The following is a 22,498-nucleotide window of genomic DNA, read 5'->3' on the forward strand; positions in this document are numbered from 1 at the left end:
AAAAAAAAGTAGAATACACTCACTAGGACATCCAATGTTATATTGAATAACAGTGGCGATAGTGGACAGCTTTGCCTTGTTTTTGATCTTAGAGGGAAAGTTTTTAGTTTTTCACCAGTAAGTATAATCTTGGCTGAGGGCTTGTCATATATTGCCTTTATTATATTAAGGTATTTACCTTCTATACCAATTCTGTTATGTATTTTGATCATAAAAGGATGCTTTATCTTGTCGAAGGCTTTTACTGCATCTATTTATATGATCATATGATTCTTATTTTTTAGTTTGTTTATGTATCACATTAATCGATCTGTGTATGCTGAACCAACCATGTGCCCCTGGGATGAAGCCCACTTGATCGTGGTGTATAACCTTTGTAATATCTTGCTGTATTTGGTTCCCTGGTATCTTATTTAGGATTTTTGCATCTGTATTCATGAGATATATTGGTCTGTAGTTTTCTTCTTTTTATCTTTACCAGGTTTTGGTATCAGGGTGATATTGGCCTCATAAAATGAATTGGGAAGTATTGCTTCCTCTTTGATTGTTTGGAAGAGTTTGAGGAGATAGGTATTAAATCTTTGAATGTTTGGTAGAATTCACTGGTGAAGCCATCTGGTCCTGGACTTTTACTTTTAGGGAGGTTTTTGATGATTATTTCCATTTCTATACTGCTGATCAGTTATTTAGATTTTCCACTTCTTGATTCAGTCTTGGAAAGTTATATTTTTCTAAGTACTGGTCCATTTCTTCTAGGTTATTAAATTTGGTATTATATACTTTTTCATAGTATTCTTATGTGATCCTTTGTATTTCTGCAGTGTCAGTCATATTTTCTCCTCTTTCATACTTGATATTGTTTATTTGTGTCCTTTCTCTTTTTTCTTTAGTGAGTCTAGTCAGGGGCTTGATTGTCAACTTAATTAATCTTCTCAATGAACCAGCTTTTTGTTGCATTTCTTTTTTCTATTGTTTTTGTTTTTGTTTTTTTTTTCGATTCATTTATTTCTACTCTAGTTTTGATTATTTTTTTCCTTCTGATGACTTTAGGCTTCATTTGTTCTTCCTTTTCTAGTTTTTGTTTTTTTTAGATGAAGCATTAGGTTTTTATTTGGGCTTGTTCTTGTTTTTGGACATAGGCCTGTAATGATATGAACTTTCCTCTTATGACCACTTTTGCCGTGTCCCCCAAATTTTGTTATGTTGTACTATCATTATCATTCATTTCTATGTATCTCTTGATCTCTCTTTTTATTTCTTCCCTGACCCAGTTATTCTTCAGTTGTATGTTGTTTTATCTCCAAGTGTTTGTGGTTCTTTCCCCTTTCTTTTTACAGTTGATCTCTAGTTTCAAAGCATTATGATCAGAGAATATAGTTGGTATGATTATCTCTGTGTCCCAGTATGTGGTCAATCTTTGAGAATGTACCATGTGTACTAGAAAAGAATGTGTAAGTGGTAATTTTGTGATGGAAGGCTCTGTAAATGTCAATTATGTCCAGTTGGTCTAATGTATCATTTAAGGATGTTATTTCCTTATTGATTTTCTGTTTGAATAATCTGTTCATATCTGGCAATGCGGTATTTAGGTCCCCTTGTATGATAGTGTTTTGGTCTGTTTCTCCCATTAGTTCTGTTAGTAATTGCTTTTTATATTCCGTGGCTCCCTGATTGGGAGCATAGATATTAATAAGTGTTATGTCTTCTTGGTGCATGATTCCCTTTATCATCATGAAGTGTCTCTCAGTATCTTTCCTTACATTTTTTTGAAGTCTATTTTGTCCGATAGTAGTACTGCTACTCTTGCTTTTCTCTGAATGCCATTTGCTTGAAATATCACTTTCTACCCTTTCACTTTGAGTCTATATTTGTTTTTGGAACTGAGATGTGTCTCCCAGAGGCAGCATATGGTTTATTTTATCCAATCTTCAACCTGTGCCTTTTTACTGGTGAATTCGGTCCCTTTACATTTAGGGTGATTATTGAAATATGAGGTCTTCTTTTAGCTATTTTATGTTTAATTTTGGTTGGCTTTTGTGAGTTTTCCCTCTGGTCCTTCTTGTTTTATGTTAAATACTTCAGTTCTGAATCTTTGGTGTGTGGTTACCATTATGAATATATTAAGTATAGTTTTATATATACAGTCATCCTTTGTCTTCTGTGCTTGCCTTATCTCCATTCCTCTTTGCGAATTTGTATCTTTGAATTCTCTCCTTTTCAGTCATTATTATCTCTCTTTGTCCCTATGTATGCTGAACATTCATTACTATCTTGCTATAACAATATATTCTTATGTATAGCTTATAATGCCCTGTTCCTAGTAAGGGTTAGACTCTTCTGCTTTTATCAGCCTGTTAGTCACCTTACTCCTAATTATGCTTTTTTTTCGTTATTTTGTTTTAGGTGAGCTGACCCCTCTCTGTATTTCTTGTAGTGCAGCCCTTGTAGTGGAGAATTTCCTCTATTTTTTTTTTTTGTATGTCTGGAAAGGTCTTTATTTCTCCTTCACGTCTAAATAAGAGCTTAACTGGATACATTATTCTTGGATGGTAATTCCTTTCATAATAGTTTCAATATTTGATTTAACTCCTTTCTGGCTTGTAAGGTTTCTGCCCTGAGAATTCTGTCTTTGTCTTTGATTTTTGATAATTTTAATACAATATGTCTTGCTGAAGGCCTTTTGGGGTTGAGATACTTGGGTGTTCTGTTGACCTCTTGAATTCCAAGCTCCAGTTCACTTTTTATCTTTGGGAAATTCTCGTCAACTATTTGTCTGAAAATGCTTTCTAGTCCCTGCTCCTTTTCCTTACCTTTGAGAATGTCCATTATTCTTATGTTTCCTTTCCTGATGGTATCATCTTGTTCTTGAATTTTTCTTTCATTATTTTTCATTCTTCGATTTCTCTTTTCTTTCTTCTGATTTATATCTAGATTTATGTCTTTGATAACACTGATTCTTTCCTCCATTGGTCAACTCTATTTCCCAAGCTTGCTATTTCCTTTTTCAACTCTTGCAGTATGTTTTTTATCTCCAGAAGATCTGTTCTGTTCTTCTTGAGGGTTTCAATCTCCTTGCTCTGCTCATCTAGTTGTTTTTTCAATTCCTGAAATTGTTGATATGACTCATTTCAGAACTCGCTGAGTTTTTTCAGAAGTACCATCCTGAATTCTCTATCATTTAAGTTGCATATTTCTATGTCTTTCTGCTTATTTTTTGAAGATTTTTCTCTTTCTCTCTGAGATGCCTTTTCACCTTCATTGTTCATGGTGTTTAATGGAGTATTTCTCTGCCTGGTTATTAATGGAAGTGTGTTCTGCTTTTTCTTTCTTTCTTTTTTTTTTTTTTTTTCCAGAAAGTAATTTATTATGTAATGGCTCTTAGCCTGTTGCAAAGAAGGTGTTTTCTTTTAGGTTTCCAGTAGGTGGCGTCTAAGTCTCTTAGATTTCTTCTTTTTATAACATCTTAATAATGTCTTTTTTCCCCCCTTATAGATGTTTAATCATGCTTGCTATCCTCAGTCTCAGTTCCTGTCAGCATTAGCGACAGTTTTGGTAGCGTTTGCTCAGATTCGTTGGGGCTCTGCGTTGTTCCGTCTTGAAGGGTGTTGGGGTAGGGGTCCTCTGTGTTGCGGGATGGGTAAAAATCAACTGTTGTTTCTCCTCCTTCCTCGCATATCTGCTGTCTCCGTTTCTCTGCCTTCTGCTCTGTTGACTGGGCACTGCTGCTGGTCACATGGAGCTCAGAGCACTGCCAGGCAGGGCTGTTCAGGGAACTCGCCACACTTTCTCCCTTCTCCCTCCTCCTACAGGGAGCTGCGAGAGGCAGCTTCTTTGTTTCTCCCAGTCCACCGCCCGACACCCCGACATCTGGGGTTCTGAACAGTGGTAACTGTTATGCGCAGATCCTACGCTCAGACGTGCTGATGTGCAGTTTGGGTGTTTTTTGTTGAGTTTTATGTGTTCAGCTTATTGTTATTTTAAGGTTAGAGATTTGGGAATGTCTCTCACTCTGCCATGTTTAATTCAATCTCAGCTGTACACTTTAACAGTAAGGTATATATACATTTATGCTGTGTGTCCACCTCCGATAGTTAGATTTCTTTCTGTCACCAAATATTTGACACCCTTTACCACATCTACGTCCCACTGCCCTCCTCTCCCTTTACATATGATAGCCACTAGTCTATTGTCCATGTTCATGAGTCTCTGTTTCTCCTGTTCATTTGCTGCTTTTAGATTTATATCCCACATATAAGTGATATCATGTGATTTTCAACTTTTCCTGTCCAGCTTATTTCGCTAAGCATGATTATTTTGAGATCTATCCATGTTGTCGCAATGGCAATATTTCATCTCTTTGTATGGCTGAGTAATATTCCATTGTATATATGTATCACAGCTTCTTTAGCCAATCGTTTATCATAGGACACTTTGGTTGCTTCCACGTCCTGGCCACTGTGAATAAAGCTGCTATGAACATCAGTGTGCAAATATGATTTTGGATATGAGTTTTCAAGTCTTTAGGGTAAACACCCAGTAGACGAATTATTGGATTATATGGTAGATCAATCCTTAGATTTTGAGGAACCTCCATACTGTTTTCCATAGTGGCTGTACCAATTTGAAGTCCCACCAGCAGTGTATGAGGGTTCCTTTTTCTCTGCATCCTCTCTAACATTTGTTATTACTTGTCTTGTTGATCATAGTTATTCTAACAGGTGTGAAATGGTATTTCATTGTGGTTTTGATTTGCATTTCCCTAATAGCTAGCGATGTTGAGCATCTTTTCTTATATTTGTCGGCCATTTGTATGTCTTCTAGGGAGAAGCGTCTGTTCGGGTCTTCTGCCCATTTTTTGATTAGATCATTCCCTTCCTCTCCCTTTCTCTCCCTAAATCTCTCCTTCTTCCTCACTCCCTGTCCCTCTTCCTCTCCCTCTTCCTCTCTCTCCCTCACTCTCCTACTTCTCTCTTTCCCTCTCCCACTTACCTCTCCTTCTCTAACTCTTCCTCTCTCTCCCTCTCCTTTTCCTTCTTCCTCTCCTTTCCTCTCCTTCTCCATCTCTATCCCTTTGGAAGTTTGTCTGCACGTCTTTGTTATATCCTCAGGAACCTAGCTCTCTGCCCAGCAGTCAACAAATATTTGATAACTAACTGAATTTCGTAGTTATTTTTGAGTATCTATTTTTGGTCCGGATTATGTCCTAGATGCTGGCAACTCAAAGTTAAATAAGACATGGTCCCTCCTCCTAAGGAGTTCACATTCTGGTAAGGGAGAGACCTGTAGAAAGAGACAGTTCTAGCATGGTGTTATAGGTGTCATGTGAGGAGGAAACAGCAGGTGCTATAGAATCATTGAGGAAGGGTTGCCCAAACCAGCTTGGGACAGAGTGAGGAGAAATCTTTCAAGATGTTATGCTTGAGCTAGAGCTTTAGGGTGTGAAGATGTTTGTATGGCAGATGAATGTGGAAAAGTAATTCTAGTCAGAGGAAAAGGCATAAAACACCATGGCACATTCTGGGAACTAGTGTTAGTTTAATGTGATTGGGACATGTATGTGAAGAAAGGATTGGGAGATGACTTTGAGAGGTAAAATAGATAATCAAGGCCTTCAGATGCTACAGGTAAGGTTTTGGAGTTATCCCATAGAAAACTGGGAACTACTGAGAACTTTAAAGGAAGAAGTTGAATGGTAACATGCATTTGCTATCTCCTAAGGCAAGAAGCGGTATCATTAAGCCCAATGTTTATCTGCCACAGATTCAAATATACTGAACCTGAATCTCTGCATTGTGCTTGTTGGGCACAATCTTCATGACTAAACACCGACCAGAAAGATAAAGGACTTTGTCCACCATGTACTCCTCAGCAAAGCGAATGTGACAAAAGTTCTGTTTGCTCTTTCGAATAGCAATAATCTCTCCACATTGTTAAAAAACTTCCATGATGATCTGCTCTGTCCCATTTTCAGGTAGGCCACCCATAAATACTGTTTTGCATCCTGGTGGTCGTTCTCGGGTTGCAGGATTTGGAAGATCTAAGTATAAATGCAGAAGCATTTGAAATTAAAATGTTTGCTTGGTATAGACTTCTTAGAAACTTTACATGTCTCAGAGATAGCCCTTTTTCCTGAGTGCCAGAAGCATGTGGTCCCCAAGGTACTCATCTCCATTCCACAGCAAATTGGTTGCATGAATCTGAAAATCATTTTATTCAATGATTTGGTGCTGATAATGTCTATAGAATAAAATCTCAGATCCTGTCTGTCCCATTCAGAGTTTTTCAGTTTTGTTCTTTACTTTTGTTGCAACAACCCAGCTATGTCTAATTTTCAGTCATTTTTATTAAGAAGACAGTTAGTTGGAAGAAATCCCACTGAGTTTAAACTTTTACTCTCAAGAATTCTTAGAATCGAGGTCCTTCAGAGAAGGGTTTGTGTAATTCAGTTTGTACTTACCATATTCTCTCTGTTTATGCTTATTGAAAGAACAGTTCTAGAATTAATCTCACAACGATAAAGTGAACATTTACAAAAATATTTATAGCTCTCAGAATGATTTGGTTGACAATGTCAGCCAGAGTACAAACCATCATTTTTAGTTTGTTTTTGTTTTTGTTTTTGTCTTTTTGATACCAGTGAGCCCTTCCTTGATGGAGAGGTGAGGTCCAGACTCAAACATGCAGCATTTAGAGGAAACTATGAAAGACAGCAGAGAAAGTAAACTCCTCTGGGAAATCATTAACTAAAGTGAGATAAATCTGCCTATAGAGTCACTAAAAACCTACTTAATGAGATGATTCTCTCCCTGCTAAAAAAATAATGTGCTTCCTACTCACTCATCTTATACATGAAGCCTGTTGTATCTGCCAGCTCCTTGTTGTTATTTATATGTATCAAACATTTTCCAAGCAAAATCTTACAGTTCATAGCCCCCCTAAACAATTCATGTTGGTCAAGGGTTTTTCTATTGCTGGTTTTGTTTCTCCAAATCTGCAAGGATTTGGAGAGCTCAACAGCAGCACTTAGCAATGATAACAGAGCATTCTTCAATAGACTCACATACAAAAATAAACAAGTCTCACTTGTCTATTAGGCCAAGGCTCCCACCTGACTCTTTTTCAAGTTAGCAAGCAGATGATTCGGGAGCTTCCTTGGGTATCAGCATCTCTAGCTTCCTCACTTTGCTACCACTGCCTGTCTTCTCAGTGTGGCTCAGAATAATCAGGTTCAAATGTTGTTCTCTTTTCTTCTATTTAGTCAATAAAAGTGGCAGGGAAATTCAGGGAACTTAATTTTTTAAATGTCTATAATTTCAAGAACTCTCTGTATTGATTTTTTAAATCCATATGAGAAATTTAAAGAGAAAAAGAAGATAACCTGGTGAGCAGGAATCTGAAATGTCTTAGTCATGGACACTGTAGAGATTATAGTTTTAGCCAAAAGGGGTAAATTTGGTCCAGAATTTCATGAGGATTATGCTTCTGAGTTTCAAGAACTGTAAGAGATTCTAGATATCACACTTTCAGTGATCCTCAACTCTGGAAGCACATTAGAATCAACTTGAGAGTCAAACAAATAAACAATGCCTGATCTCTACTCCAATGAGTCTGATTTAATTAGCCTGTGCTGCAGCCTGTGTATTATGTTTTTAAAGCTCCTCAGGCAACTATTATGTGTAGCTAGGATTGAAAACCACCAACCTGGTCTAAATTCATATTACAGAGGAAAAATCTTAGTTGAGTAATGTTGAATGACTCATTCAAGGTAACCAAGTTAGATCAAAAGATAAGGAACATGAACTTGGGTCAGGATTTTAAACCATAATTACTCACTGTCTGTATGACCTTGGGAGAACCTCTGAGAACCTAATTTAAAATAGGGATACTATTTTCTACCTTACAAAGGTTATTGTAGGATAATTGATATTATACTGTCTATATTGCATGTAATACAACACCTAGCACTTGATAGGTTCCCAATAAATAGTAGTTATTATATTGTTATTATTATTTACTATTATAGAACCCAGGTTTCCTGATTACCAATCTGGGACTTACCAGAGCTCTATCACAAGTTTGGAGTAGAGTGGTAGTTAAGACCTGGACTTCCAAATTCCCAGCTACTTTATTTATCCAGATCTTTAGATAAGACTGGGTTTAGGAATGGATGCCTCTTAGTGTTAGAGGAATCTAGAGCTGTGAGGACACATATGTTTTTGATCATGGAACACAAACCAGTCACTTACTATATAGGTAAATAATTTGCAAGAGCATCCATATAGTTAGAACAATGTTTTCAAATCAAAGACTTTAGAATAAAATCATGTTTCAGGATCCTTCTGAAATTTACTATTTAAAAGAATTTGATGGCAAAAAATCTTTTTGTGAAGCAAATAATAACCCTTTTATATTATTTGAGTTTGTTTAGTTAGGTCTACTTTTAGGTCCATTGATAGGCTCTAAGGAATGTCTGTTTATTGCTGCAGTTATATATAACTCTAAACATACAAAGGCCCCTTCCCTTGACTAAATTTATGAGATTTAATAATTCTGTGATGAAGTCATCACCCTGTTTAGCTGCTGTGATTATTTTGTGGTGTTTGTCTGCTAAGTAAAGGAGCATAAAAGCCACTAAGAGTAGTGTCAAGAATACTGGGGATTTATTTATTTTCCTTGGGTAAATGTAGAAAACCTCTTTAATAGTATCTGCTGAGATTTAGGTGTATGCCACCAAACAAGGCAGTGGTGGAAGGTCAAGGCATTAAGGAAGATTATTTATAATCTTTAAATAACAGCTCAAAGCAATTTGTTGTCTGGGCCTGATTTTTTAACTCCACTGAAATACAGTGACCTAAGAATAGCCGTGATAACTCCGTAGGAGAGTAAAATCAAAGTTTACCTATTAATCAGGTAATCTGCTAAGCTCTTGTAACACTCCAATCAACATTCTGGATGGAAAAGAAAATGTCCATGTAAAAAGAGTCAAGATAACTGGGCATGTAAAGAACTCTAATTTCTGGTAATGGAAAAGGAGATGCTTCTCGTAATTCTAACTAAAACTAAGCACATATTCTGGGGAGCTGTGTGGTGCAATCAGTATTGAGATCAGAGTCACTGCTGATCTTTGAGAAGTGAGGCAGAGAGCAGCATAGAGGACCCATAAACCATTTGCATCTTGCTTTTCAAAGGAGCATCATGGATCACTCAACTAGTTTGCCAGAATTTACATACTGCAAAGTCTTTGAGCTGATTTTATTCGACAGCCCAAGAGTGAAGGCCCCTTAGACAATCTGCAGTGGTCAGATATATTTTAATGTAATCTCAACTGATTGAAAATAATCAGAAGGCTGGCAAGTCTTTATTAATTCTCAATTTACCCATTTTCTCAAATTTTCTTTATAGAACACAACCCCAGGGACCAAAATGAATGAGGTTGGTCTGTTTTGAGATAGTAAAATGAAAAAAAAAATGGTCTTTTTCTGGTTCTTGGGTGCTTTCCCATGCGCCTGGACACATACAAAAGATTATATCCCACCATTTATTCCATGTGTAGTATTATTTCACAGTAGACTCAAAATGCAACCTCTCCATATAGAAGGTCTATTAGCTAGAGTGAAAAATCTTGGCAAAATTAAGTTCTCTGGAGATGGTCCTGCCTCTTCTTACACCACCAACTGAGAATTGCTAATTGGGAATGCAATAAATCTCTGATAGCCACGCCATGATAAAAAGTGGCTGTGTACTAGAAAGCTTTCTTTTGCCATATCTCTGACTCCTGGGAATCAGAGGATGCTGCTTATAGGACAATGTAGAACTCATCATTTATCTTTAGGAGACTGGTGCACAGTCAAGTCCAGTCTAGTTTGAGCCATTGAATTTTTAGTCCAGAACTGATTTTACCTAGTCTATAACAAAGGTTAAGTTACTTACCCAAAATCTCATGGCTATTTAGTGGTGGATATCTGGGATAAGAAAGCAGATCTGTGTCACTTCAGGGCTTGAGCACTTAACACTTATACCATATTGCCTGCTTCACTGAAGGTGCAAAGTTCTGTATGCCACCTACTAACTTTCCCTTACTTTTCTTAATATATTTTGAGATGCTTTTGCTTAAGTGAATAATTATTGTGGTAACCACATTTTTAACATCAAGAGTTGTACTTTTAGACCTGGATAAAATGTTGGAGGTATCTATACTAATCTAATCCAATACCCTTGCTTTACAGATGAGGAAATTGAGACCCAGGGAGATTATGTGATTAGCCCAAGATCCCACAGATAGTTGATGACAGAGCTGGGAGTAGAACATAATTCTCTTGGTTTTTTAATCTGTTAGTTTGCTAATTATAATATAATACCATTTTTGTACATTTGATGTATATTCACCTAGAAAAGTCTAGCAGTAACTTGGCTATATGTCTCTGAAGCTCAGAAGAGAGACATGGACTAAAAATATAGATTTTGAAATTGTCAGCATGTAGGTAGGTTAATTACCCCATACTCTCTTGAGTTGCTTTCTAGACTTCCAACCTCTCTATTCATCCATCCATCCATCCATCCATCCATCCATCCATCCATCCATCACTCTAGAAATATTGATATGTCAGACCTATTGTATGTTAGACACTTTTCTAAGTGCTAGAAATGTGTCAGTAAAACAACAACGAAAATAACAACGACAACGACAACACAGACAAATATCCCTGACTTTGTGGGTTTTACATTCTATAAATTACATATTTTGTTAAAAAATAATAAATATTTTGTAAAAATTAGAGAGGGTAAGTAGGATTGGGAGTATGGCAGGGAGACTAAACTTTTAAATAGATTGTCAGGGTCACTGAGGAAGACATTTGAGCAAATACTTGAAGGAGGTGAGTGAGTTAGCCATGCAGATATTTGGGGAAAGAGTATTCCAGGTAGAAGAAAGAGCTATTGCAAAAGGCCCTATGATGGAAGATTGCCTGGTGTGTTCATGAATAGCATGGAGGTCTGTATAACTGGAACTGTGAGTAATGGGGAGAAAAGTAGTAGGAGACAAAGTCAAAGAGACAATGCAGAGAGGGAGTGAAGATCATAAGGGGCCTTCTAATGCATCAAATAAACTTTGGCCTTTATTGTGCATAAAATAGGAAGCCATTAAAGGGTTTAAAAAGGACTGCACTGACTGCTCTTTTGAAAATAGACTATAAGGGGAAAGTGTGAAAGAGGAAGACCATTTAGAAGGCTATCACAAGAGTTCAGAAAATGCGTAATTGTGAATATAAACTGAGTCATAGCAGTGGTTATCATGAGAACAGTAGGATTTTAGATATGTATTTTAAGGTAAACCTGACAGAGTTTTCTAACAGAAAACTCTTAAGCTTTGACCTGAACAACTAGAAGGATGCAGCTGCCACTGTCTGAGATGGAGAAGGATACTAGTAGAGAAGGTATGGCAGCAAAGATTAGTTTTGTTTTGAACATATTAAGTTTGAGAAGTCTACTTGACATCTAAGTGGAGATATCAGGTAGGCAGTAAGGTATAAGTTTGGGATTCAGGGACAAGATCTGAGCTAAAAATATAATTTAGGGTATCATTGGCATATAGATAGTTTTGAAGCCATGAGATTGGATGAGATCATCAAAGGTATGAGTGTAAATAGAGAATAAGTCCATGGACTGAGCCATGGGGCTCTCCAATGATAAGAAATTAGGGAGAACAGAAGGTTATCAGCAAAGGAGACTGAGAAGAACCAACCAGTGTGGTGGGAGAAAAACCAATACTGTGGTGTTCTATAAGCCAAGTGAAGAAAGTATATCAATGAGTAAAAAGTAATCAACTATATCATTTATGACAATTATGTCAATTAGGAACAGAACTGAGAACTGACCACTGGATTTAATATTGTAAAATCATCAGTGCTCTTAAACAAGAGACATTTCGTGCTTGCTTCGGTAGCACATATACTAAAATTAAACAAGAGACATTTTGATAGAAAGTTGGAGCAAAAGCATAAATGAAGATTTAAGAGAGAAAGAACTGGAAATCCTCTTTTGAGGATTTTCTCTGCTAAAGGGTGTGCATAAATGCAAACTACTATTGCTCCTTTAAATTTTGAAATGTTGGAATTCCTCAAGGTGCTTTGCTTGGTTGTCTTCCCTTCTTGATCTATATAATCTTCCTGGTGGTCTCATTCATTCTTAACACCTAATGTTTCAAGAAGGATGAAGTGGTCACGAGTACTAAATATAGCAGAGACAAAGTAATTTAAGGACTAAAAAGTATCCATTGGATTTAGCACCCAATATTTAAATGGAAATGCATTAGAATGATGAATGATTAACTTCTATTTTCATTTCAGTACCTTCTACCTGGAAGCGTTCTGGGAGGGGGTAGATTTAGAGTTGGGCTGGAGAGGAGTGTGAGATCAGGAAGCAGTTGAACTTGACTAATGGGCAAGTAAATGGCAAGCAGAAATGATGGCAGTCACATGAAGCAGCTCAATGAAAGGCTTTTAAAGTCAGGAATTGGATTCTTAATTTGTGGGCAATGGAGGCCCGAGGACATTTAGGGTTCTGTATATGTGACAAGCACCTGGATTAAGTGTCGGGTGGGAGAAAGGGGAAGGAATTGATGCTAAAGATACTTTTTAATGAAGCAACAAGACAGAAGCAGATTGGATGGGTGCATAAAGAGATTGTGAGAGTCTCTAAATCATATGATTTTATTGCTTAGAGGCCACTGAATGCAAGAGAATATAGCAGAGACAGTATGAGTAAGCACTAGGGTTTATAATCAAGGCCTTATAAGACAGAGTTGGTAGGCTCTTGAGAAGATAAGAGATTCAGTCATATCAAATCTCTGCGTTTCCTGTCTCACTTATTCTTCCCATTTCACTTTCACAAAGTCTTAGGGCTGTTAATAAAAATGACATTTTTACCATGTTTTCAGCAGAGACCCAAGGGAGGCTTCTGCATTAGTATTTTCTCCACTCAATTAAACTGAGCTCCCTTTTAAAAAATTCAAGTTCTGAAAAGGAAATAGAACACCTGTTTACTTTAAGCTATGTCAGGAGTTTTATTATTATTTTTTTTTTTGTATTTCAATTCCAAAGCCAGAATCCTTCCCAGAAGCCACCACTTTACTGGCATTAATTGTCCTGTCAGATTTCTTAACACAAAGCTGAAAAACTAAGGGATTGAGCTGTAATGGTAAAATGCTTCCCTTTTGCTCTGTGGCCCTTCCAACTTGGAACCGATAAGGCATGGCTGTAGGTAGGGAAAAATAAATTCATTTGAGAAATATCTGTTTCTTTTATTAGAGACCTTCGAAAGTTAGAGCCTCTTTAAACCATATATTTCTACATTCATTTAAGGAGTGCTCAACAATGAAGTCTACATGCTGTACACAAGGAATCTGTGCTATTCTTTTGAAATTCAGGAACTGAAAATCCTGTAAAGTCATCCCTTGCACCTCACCTAGATTTACAGATTATGAGCCATCTTGTTAGGTTAGACTTTATTGAGACTATGAAAGCCTAGTGCAGGCTGATTATGTGATAAATGACTTATTAAACCAGCAGGATTCTACCTTTACATAAGCAGGAAGTTTTAACACTGACAATGCCTGAATTCATGGCCTTTGAAGTGAAAAAGTAGTATCAGAAATACATAACTTTTTTTATTCCAAAAGCAACACACTGAAAGAATGGGAAAAAAAGTCCATTACTCCATTGTCCATTTGTAGGAACAGTGGCCCTAAGAGTAAAAGACCAGTATACAACAGTGCCACTTATTCACCTAGGCACTGAACACAAATCGAGGAATGGCCAATTTAGCTAGCGGGTAAAGCCTACTAGGGTCATGTTATTCTCCAGTCCCTAATTCCCTTGTGACATGCTAGCTCTACTTCTAATTTAGTCCTCTAAGATACTGGCCTCCTAAATTTCTTATTTGTCTGGAAAGAATTATCCTACTGACAACCAAGTTCAAAGACTGAAAGAAGGTATTAAAACATTTTTTACTAGCAAAAAGAGCCAAGATAATTTGTCCAACCAAACCTGATTGCTCCTAAAATTCTTTAGGTTATGAGAAGACCATACTAAGTAGAATCTGGGTCCCTGCCAGGGTCTGATTCCATGATTAACTGATTTCTATGTAAGGTAGGAGGTGAAATAGTTGTCTAAAGTCACATGTCAAAGGTTCATGTTTATCATGTAAGGCAAATTCATTTGATCTCTGGCCTGGACCTCTGAGTGTATCCCTTAACAAATAGCTTTACTCTCTTAGCAGTGTAAGTGGTGGCTCCCTTAAGCAGGCCATCCAACACTACTAAAACAGTGGGAAAAGCTTTGATGAGATTTGGGTCACATGAAGAAAGTAGCTTTTTATCATTTATAGTAAGTAAAACTCCAAATAGATCTGGAAAAAAACTTTGAGTCAATTATTATTGCTGCTACATTTATATTGAAATATGATTACCATATCATATCTTTGCAGATGTTTTTAAGAGTCTAAGGAGAAAGTTATTAATTAATGAAAAGATAGATCCCTAGATCATTTCCACATTAATTGCATTGACTGAATGGCTGCAAGTAGTTTGAGTTAGTTTCAATATTCCTCGTTGCTCTCATAGTAAGTTGATGCTCACCTCACTGTCTATCTCAGCTCATCAGTTGAATAGCAGTAGTTTGAGTGATGTGTAAATAGCTGGTAGCAGTGGAGGATTTTTAGCACCAAATGTATATTCTCATGTGCCTCAGGTAGGCTCAGATCACATTCTATTTCTGCTGTCATGAGAATGTAAGCCAGTTATAAAAAGGAGAGACTGCAAATGATAGTGTTAAGCAATTTGTGTTAGGTACTCTTTCTGTACTAACACACTTGAATTCCTTACTATAGAGCATTTATACTGCAACCAGCACACAAAAATCCACTGCTCTGTGCGTAAAATTCAGCCTTGTCTAGTAAGAGAAAATTTTCCTGTCTTGTGTCTCTAGGCGAAGTTTCTGAAAATATATCTATGAAGCCCTTGGGTATTCTTTTGAAAAAAAAAAAAGAGTGTTCTTAAACACCAAAACATTGTGACTTGTGTGGAGAAAAAGCAGAATATTCTTGGACTTGGAGGGAAAAGTATGTAGCTTTTACAGTGTATAATCTCTTTTACTACTGGCATATTTGGTGGAACTGGAGGAGATACTATTCCCAAGCCAGGCATCATTAGAGTTATTGGTGGAATTCCAGTCATCATTCCAAGAGCAGGATCAAAGTCTAAAAAATAAAAGGAAAGAGAGAACAATAAATGAAACCAGGCAAAGACAAGTGGAGGCAGAATACAAGTTTCACACCAAATGTCTCTTTAAGATAGAGGAAAAATATTTAAGAAAACATGATATTAGTATGACCAGGTCTTAAATATCGAGCATTTTTCTTTCAGAATGTGGTTGTTTGTTTGACCAGGGCATATTTGTTTCTACCTCTCATTTTGACATCCAAGATCTTTCATAATATAACTATGCCTTGTCTATTGCTCTTGCCTTCCACTAGTTCCTAACACACACTCTCTGCTGTCCCTTGTAACACTTCCTGGCTTTTTGCAGTGAGCATGGTGTTTAGAGCATACAGTTTTGGGGATGAAGCAGGCCTGGGTGTTACAAAACAATGAATGTAATGTGCTCAGCATAATGCATAGCACAGAATGCTCAATAAATATTTTCTGTGCCTTTGTTCATGTTGTTCTCCCTATGTGGAATCATTTGAGCCTCTCCCAATTTTCCCCATATTTCAAGGCCTGGCTTAAGGCCCACCTTCCCTGAAGAACCCCTTCCAGATAATTCTGGTTTATTCTTAACTCTGTCTAAAAAGTATTTGTTCAACACCTGTTGCCACTGAATTTTGTTTTATTTTATATCATCCTTTGTTTCATTCCGAGATGCTTTTAGGATGTATGAGGACCCCCAAACAAATATTTTTTTGTGGGGTTTGTCTATATACACAATTAGATTCACTCCAAATCAACATTAACATTATTCTGGTGGCACAATTTCATAGAACACCATGAAAGAAATACTGTACCAGGCAATTGGAGTGATTTACTTACCATGTTACACTCTCTTGGAACCACGACTCTGGGAGGACCCCAAAGACATGAGTTCTGAAGTGTCTTAGGTGTTTCTAGTTGACTCCACATGTGGACTAGAGGATAGGAGAGTGCCCCAAAGGGGAGAAATGGGAACTTGTGTCTACATAGATTCAGTTTGAGATTGGAGCTCCTTGCTTAGATGACACTGAAAGCCCTAGTCAGTTCCAGACACTGGAGGGGGACTTAGAAAATATCAAGATGGGCATTCCAAAGCATCAGGTGTCCAGAGGTGTGGGCCCAAGGCAGAGGCCCTGATTGCCTGGGTCTAAAGGTGGTACTGACTTCATCATTTACATTTTTGTCTCTACATCCAAGTGCAAGTTCTTTAAGTGAGGGAGTGCATTCTGCTTTTTGACTTCCCCACCTCTCACCTCTGCCCTCTGCTATAGAGTGCACAGTAGACTGCAAACAAAGTATTACATAAGGAGTTCTGATAATGTAGGGGCAGTTGTGGTAGCAATAGCAGTTCCTACTCCTGAAAACTACTCTGCTCATCACACAGGCCTGAGGGGCAATGCCTGTAAACATGTCTTCAAGGTAGCTCTGAATCCCCTAGGTGGCTCTCTAAGATGTTTAAGGAAGTAGATATAAACAGTGGGAAGAATCTATGGTTCCTACAGAAACAGACCCAGTAGGAGGGAGTCTTGTGACTAGGCAAATAGACAAGTGCATGGCAAGTGGGCATTATCCATTGCAAGCCAGCCCAAAAGAGCCAGGGCATTTCCCTGTCATGGAAATGCCTGTCATGCTGAGATGTAAGACCTTAAACATGTTTTGGAAAAAAAAAATTTCTTCCAAGAGTAAATTTTATTTTTCTGAAAAACAAACTTACTTTTAGCCCTCACATATCATCTCACCCAACATTCATGTGTACACACATGCAGACATATACACACAATCCTTCTCTTCCTCCCTGTGGCTCTCATATCCCTACTCTCCTCCACATACTAGTTATATGATCTTGAGGAAGGTTTCTTAATATCTATGTGCCTCCATTTCCTATTTGGTAAAAGTGGGGATAAATAATGACATTTATATCGAAGAATGAAAGGACAGAATAGATAAGAAAACCTCTGGTGTGATAGGTAACTTTCCTTCCTTCCATTCAAAATATGCATACAGACACTAATAAAACAACTTATTCAGTTATTCATTACCACTTTCCACAAACATTGTGATAGCCTTTTATATTTCAGGCCCTAGGCAGATGTAGTTGGGGAGGGTCCAGGTCTTCTTTTCCATCTTGGAGAACTTAAGGCCCCTGATACTCTCTTCCTATGCTGTAGAATAAGAACACTGTGGTTAAGAATGTCACTTATGTCTTTGAAAAATTTCGTTGTTTATAAGATCTTGGAAAAATTGTTAACATTTCCTCACCCATTTTACAAACTGTTAATTTTCAGTAAGAAAATGTCATATTAGATTGTGTGCCAACTAAAAAGCCCATATATTTTTCCCCTCATACTGAAACATTTGTCCTTCTTTTATTGTTCTGGTCTCCTCATTGTTATTCATATAGCTCTGTGCCAACTTTACTTTACCACAGATGACAGAAACATCAGTTCATTAAAGTTCTGCCACTTCAACTGAGAAACACCTGTGCCCATGTACTGTCTACTAATAAATAGAGACAAACAAAAAACAAATACATAAGATAAATATAGCTCCTGACTGATATACTCACCACTCTGCTGTTTGATATAACATTAATATTTTATGAAATTCATTTAAAAGCAAATGTATTCATAACATATGGTTAAAGCCAGAATAAACAAACTCTCTTTCTTCTTTGTGTTCAATATGCCAAGAGTTCCACAGGCTACAGTGCACATTAGGGCTTGTTAGAGGGCAGTTGTACATGATATTCCTATCATAGTGATTATTTCTTTTGTTTATTGTCAACCATTAAGCACCAAAGTAGATGTGACTTTCCAATGCCAACCAAGAACATAACCATTTTAAATCATGGGCCTTACACAAGCATTGTAGAACCCCCAAAATCAAAGAAGTACAACAATTTAAAACACATTGGGAATAACACACCAGAGAAATTCTTTCCCTTTTCCAGGACCCTGATCTGGCTTGAGAAGTACTACTAATAAGTAGTTAGTATCACCACTTATGTTAGGAATTTAAACTTCTGAAAATTTCAAATCATTTTATAAAAATGTTGTGGAAAAGACCAAGGTATTCCTCCAGAGTCTTTTTTCCACAATATATAGCCTGTGCTATTTTGTTTTTACCATCTCTTCTTCTAGCACCCTTTCTCTACTACTTTCTTGATTCTTGGCACAGCCATTGGTGGAACTGTCAGAAAACATTAGTTTGTATTCCCTCTTCTGATTCATGCACTTTCCAAAGTCCCAGCTTACTGGAAATGTTGCAAATGCTATATTTTATTTGGGTTAGCTTGCTCCTCAGAGTTAAAATCATGTAATGTTTCAGTGTAGCCTTAAGCCTTCCTGCTGCCTAGCAACTTTCACTTATTCAACCTAGAGTAGTTACCTGGCAATATTATCATTCTCCATTCTCTGTACACTTCTGAGCCAAGGAGTTACAATGGAAGCAAATACCATTTCTATGCTGCCATCAAGTCATCCATATGTCTATTCGTTAAAAATTTTGATGCCCAGCCCTCTACCAGGTATTTGGATTGAAGAAATGAGTAAGACAATATTTTCAACCCCATTAGTTAGTTTGGAAACAGCTATGCAAACAGTTATAATGCTGTATCATCAATTATTATCACTATAATTGTTTATTGGCACTTAAAGTGTGCTAAGCCTTTTATATAATCTCAATCCTAAAGAACTGTTAGCTAAGTACTGTTATTATCATTCATTTTATAAATAAAAAAAAATTGGGACTCAGAGAGGTTTAATTACTTGCTGAAGTTTACACAGTCAGTAAAAAGCAGACCGAGGATTGAAATTCAGGATGATCTAACTCTAATGCTTTTAACCACTGCACTGCCGCTCAATGTGGTATGACAATTGTTTTAATAAATTAATTTAATTTCAAGTGTACTGAAAAACATGGCAGATGAGTAAAAAGAATACTTCTATATAATTATTTTTCCAAATGTGATGAATTAAAGGTGGATACAAATTCTTTGACAGCCCTCCCATTGACAAATGAGGTCTATGTTCCATCCCCTTGAAATCTGAATGGGCTCTAGAACTGCTTTGAACAACAGTGGGATAGAAGAAGGGATGTTGTAACTGTTTTCAGGCCCAGGCCTTAAGAGATAAATCTTCCACTTATCTCTGGGAACCTTTGCTATGGAAGCTTCAAGTCACCAGGTAACATGTCCGACTGCAGTGCTGTAGAGACCATGTCAGGAGGATCTTAGTGTAAATGGAAAGGGAGGGATCTAGCAGAGCCCAATGTTTTATCTTTCCCTGCCAAGGTGCCATGCATATGATTAAAGTTGTCTTGGAACCTCCAGATTAGCCTGTTACAGCAGAGCCTTCCCAGTTGATACTGTAGGAAAGAGGATAAGACCCATTTGAGTCCTGGTTTTTCCATCCAGAAAAATCTTATAATGATTATGTTTTAAGTCACTAAGTTATAGTTTGTCATAGAGTAATAGGTAGGCAGACTATACAGCATGCTTGGGAATGGGGTACGATTGGTTAATAGAGTTAGCTATTTTCAAAAAACGAAAATAAAAATTACATTATGCACCAAAAGTGGACTGACTAGGATTTTTCTGATTATTGAAAAGCTGCTTTGGGAACCAGAAGGGACCCAGAGACACTGTCTTCAGCGATTTTAAAAAATTAATTAATTAAATTTTATGGTGACATTGGTTAACAAAATCCAGTAAGTTTCAGAGGTACACTTTAAGAGTAAGGCACATATATATTTACATTATGTGTTCACCTCCCATACTTAGATTTCTTTCTGTAACCACATATTTGACCCCCTTTAACCTGTCTAATTTCCCCATCCTCCCACCCCCTACCATTAGGTAACCTTTAGTCTATACTCAATGTCCAAGAGTCTCTGTTTGTTCTGTTCATTTGTTGCTTTTAGGTTTATATCTCACATATAAGTGATATCATGTGATTTTTCTGTCTGGCTTATTTCGCGTAGCATGATTATCTCAAGGTCCAACCATGTTGTCACAAATGGCAGTATTTAACATCTTCTTATGGCTGAGTAATATCCCATTGTATATATGCACCACAGCTTCTTTATTCAATCATCCATTGTACGACACTTTCGTTGCTTCCATATCCTGGCCACTGTGAATAATGCTGCTAGGAACATCAGTGTGCAAATATCTTTTCAGATATGCATTTTCAAGGCTTTAGGGTAAATACCCAGTAGAGAGATTGCTGGATTATATGGTAGATTAATTCTTAGTTTTTTGAGGAACTTCCATAGTTTTCCATACTGGCTGTACCAATTTGCAGTCCCGCCAGAAGCGTATGAGAGTTCTTTTTTGTCCACATTCTCTGCAGCATTTGTTATTACTTATTCTGTTGATTATAGCTATTCTAACAGGAGTGAGGTGGTATCTCATTGTGGTTTTGATTTGCATTTCTCTAATAGCTAGCAATGTTGAACATCTTTTCATATATTTGTTAGCCACTTATATGTCGTCTCCTTGGGAGAAGTGTCTGTTCAAGACTTCTACCCATTTTTTGATTGGATCTTTTTTTTTTTTGTTATTGAGTTGTATGAGTTTTTTGTATATTTTGGATATGAGACCCTTATTGGAGGCGTTGCTTGCAAATATAATTTCCCATTCAGGTGGTTATCTTTTTACTTTGTTGGTGATTTCTTTTCCTGTGCAGAAACTTTTTAATTTGATGTAGTCCCATTCGTTTATTTTTGCTTTTACTTTCCTTGCCTTTGAGGTCAAATTTATAAAATCCTCTTTAAGTCCAAGGTCCTTGAGTTTCGTTCCTATATTTTCCTCCGTGCATTTTATCGTTTCAGGTCTTATATTCAGGTCCTTAATCCATTTTGAGTTAATTTTGGTGTGTGGTGATAGACAACAGTCTAGTTTCCTTCTTTTGCAAGTGGTTTTCCAGTTTTCCCATCACCATTTATTGAAGAAGCTTTCCTTTCTCTGATGTATGTTTTTAGCTTTTTTGTCAAAAATTCCCTGCCCATGTAAATATGGGTTTCCTTCTGGACTCTCAATTCTGTTCCACTGTTTGGTGTGTCTGTTTTTCTGCCAATACCATGCTGTTTGATTACTGTAGCTTTGCAGTATAATTTGATGTCGGGCAGAGTGATGCCTCCAGTCTCATTCTTTTATCCCAGGATGGCTTTGGCAATTCGGAGTCTTTTGTGCTTCCATACAAATCTGATGATTTTTTGTTCTAGTTCTTTAAGAAAAGCCGATGGGACTTTGATGGGGATTGCATTAAATCTTTATAATGCTTGAGGTAATAAGGTCATTTTAACTATGTTGATTCTTCCAATTCAAACACAGAACTTCTTTCCATTTTTTTGTATCTTTTTCATTTTTTTTAAATAGGATATTCTAGTTTTCATTATATAGGCCCTTCACATGTTTTGTTAGATTTATTCCTAGGTATTTTATCCTTTTTGTTGCAATTGCAAAATGAATGATTTTTTTCCACTACTTTTTCTGACACTTCATTATTAGAGTATAGGAACGCTATGGATTTTTGAACATTGATTTTGTATCCAGAAACTTTACTGTATTTGCTTATTGTTTCTAGTAGTATTCTCATGCAGTCTTTAGCGTTTTCTATATAGAGAATCATGTCATCTTCAAATAGTGATGGTTTGACTTCTTTGTTTCCTATTTGGATGCCTTTTATATCTTTCTCTTGCCTGATTGCATTCGCTAGAATCTTCAATGTTATATTGAATAACAACAGTGACAGTGGACAACCTAGCTTTGTTCCTCATCTTAGAGGGAAGGTTTTTAGTTTTTCACGATTAAATAAAATGTTGGCTAAGGGTTTATCATATATGCCCTTTATTGTGTTAAATTACTTTCCTTCTATATCGATTTTGTTAAGGGTTTTGATCATAAATGGATGCTGTATCTTGTCGAAGGCTTTTTCTGAATCTATTGATAAAATTATATGATTCTTATTTTTTAATTTTTCTATGTGGTGTATCATATTAATTGATTAATTGATTTGTGTATGTTGAACCAACCTTGTGCCCCTGGGATGAAGCACACTTGATCCTGGTGGATAATGTGTATTCATTTCACTAGAATCTTATTTAGGATTTTCACATCTGTGTTCATGAGAGATATTGGTCTGTAGTTTTCTTTTCTTGAGTTATCTTTACCAGGTTTTGGTATCTGCATAATATTGGCCTCAGAAAATGAGTTAGGAAGTATTGTATCCTCTTCAAACTTTTGGAAGATTTTGA

General features: G+C 36.8%; 1 protein-coding gene across 1 annotated transcript in view; it reads right to left on the minus strand.

The window, feature by feature from the left end:
• The window catches only part of ENOX2 (ecto-NOX disulfide-thiol exchanger 2), a 140,744-nt gene that overhangs the window by 47,675 nt on the left and 70,571 nt on the right, over positions 1 to 22,498 (minus strand). Inside the window, 2 exon segments of the mRNA XM_039864988.1 lie at positions 5,831 to 6,037; positions 15,097 to 15,252. Of these exon segments, the coding sequence (XP_039720922.1) occupies positions 5,831 to 6,037; positions 15,097 to 15,252 (363 nt within the window).

This window comes from Pteropus medius, unplaced genomic scaffold, assembly GCF_902729225.1.
Source record: "Pteropus medius unplaced genomic scaffold, Ma_sr-lr_union100, whole genome shotgun sequence".
NCBI lineage: Eukaryota > Metazoa > Chordata > Mammalia > Chiroptera > Pteropodidae > Pteropus > Pteropus medius.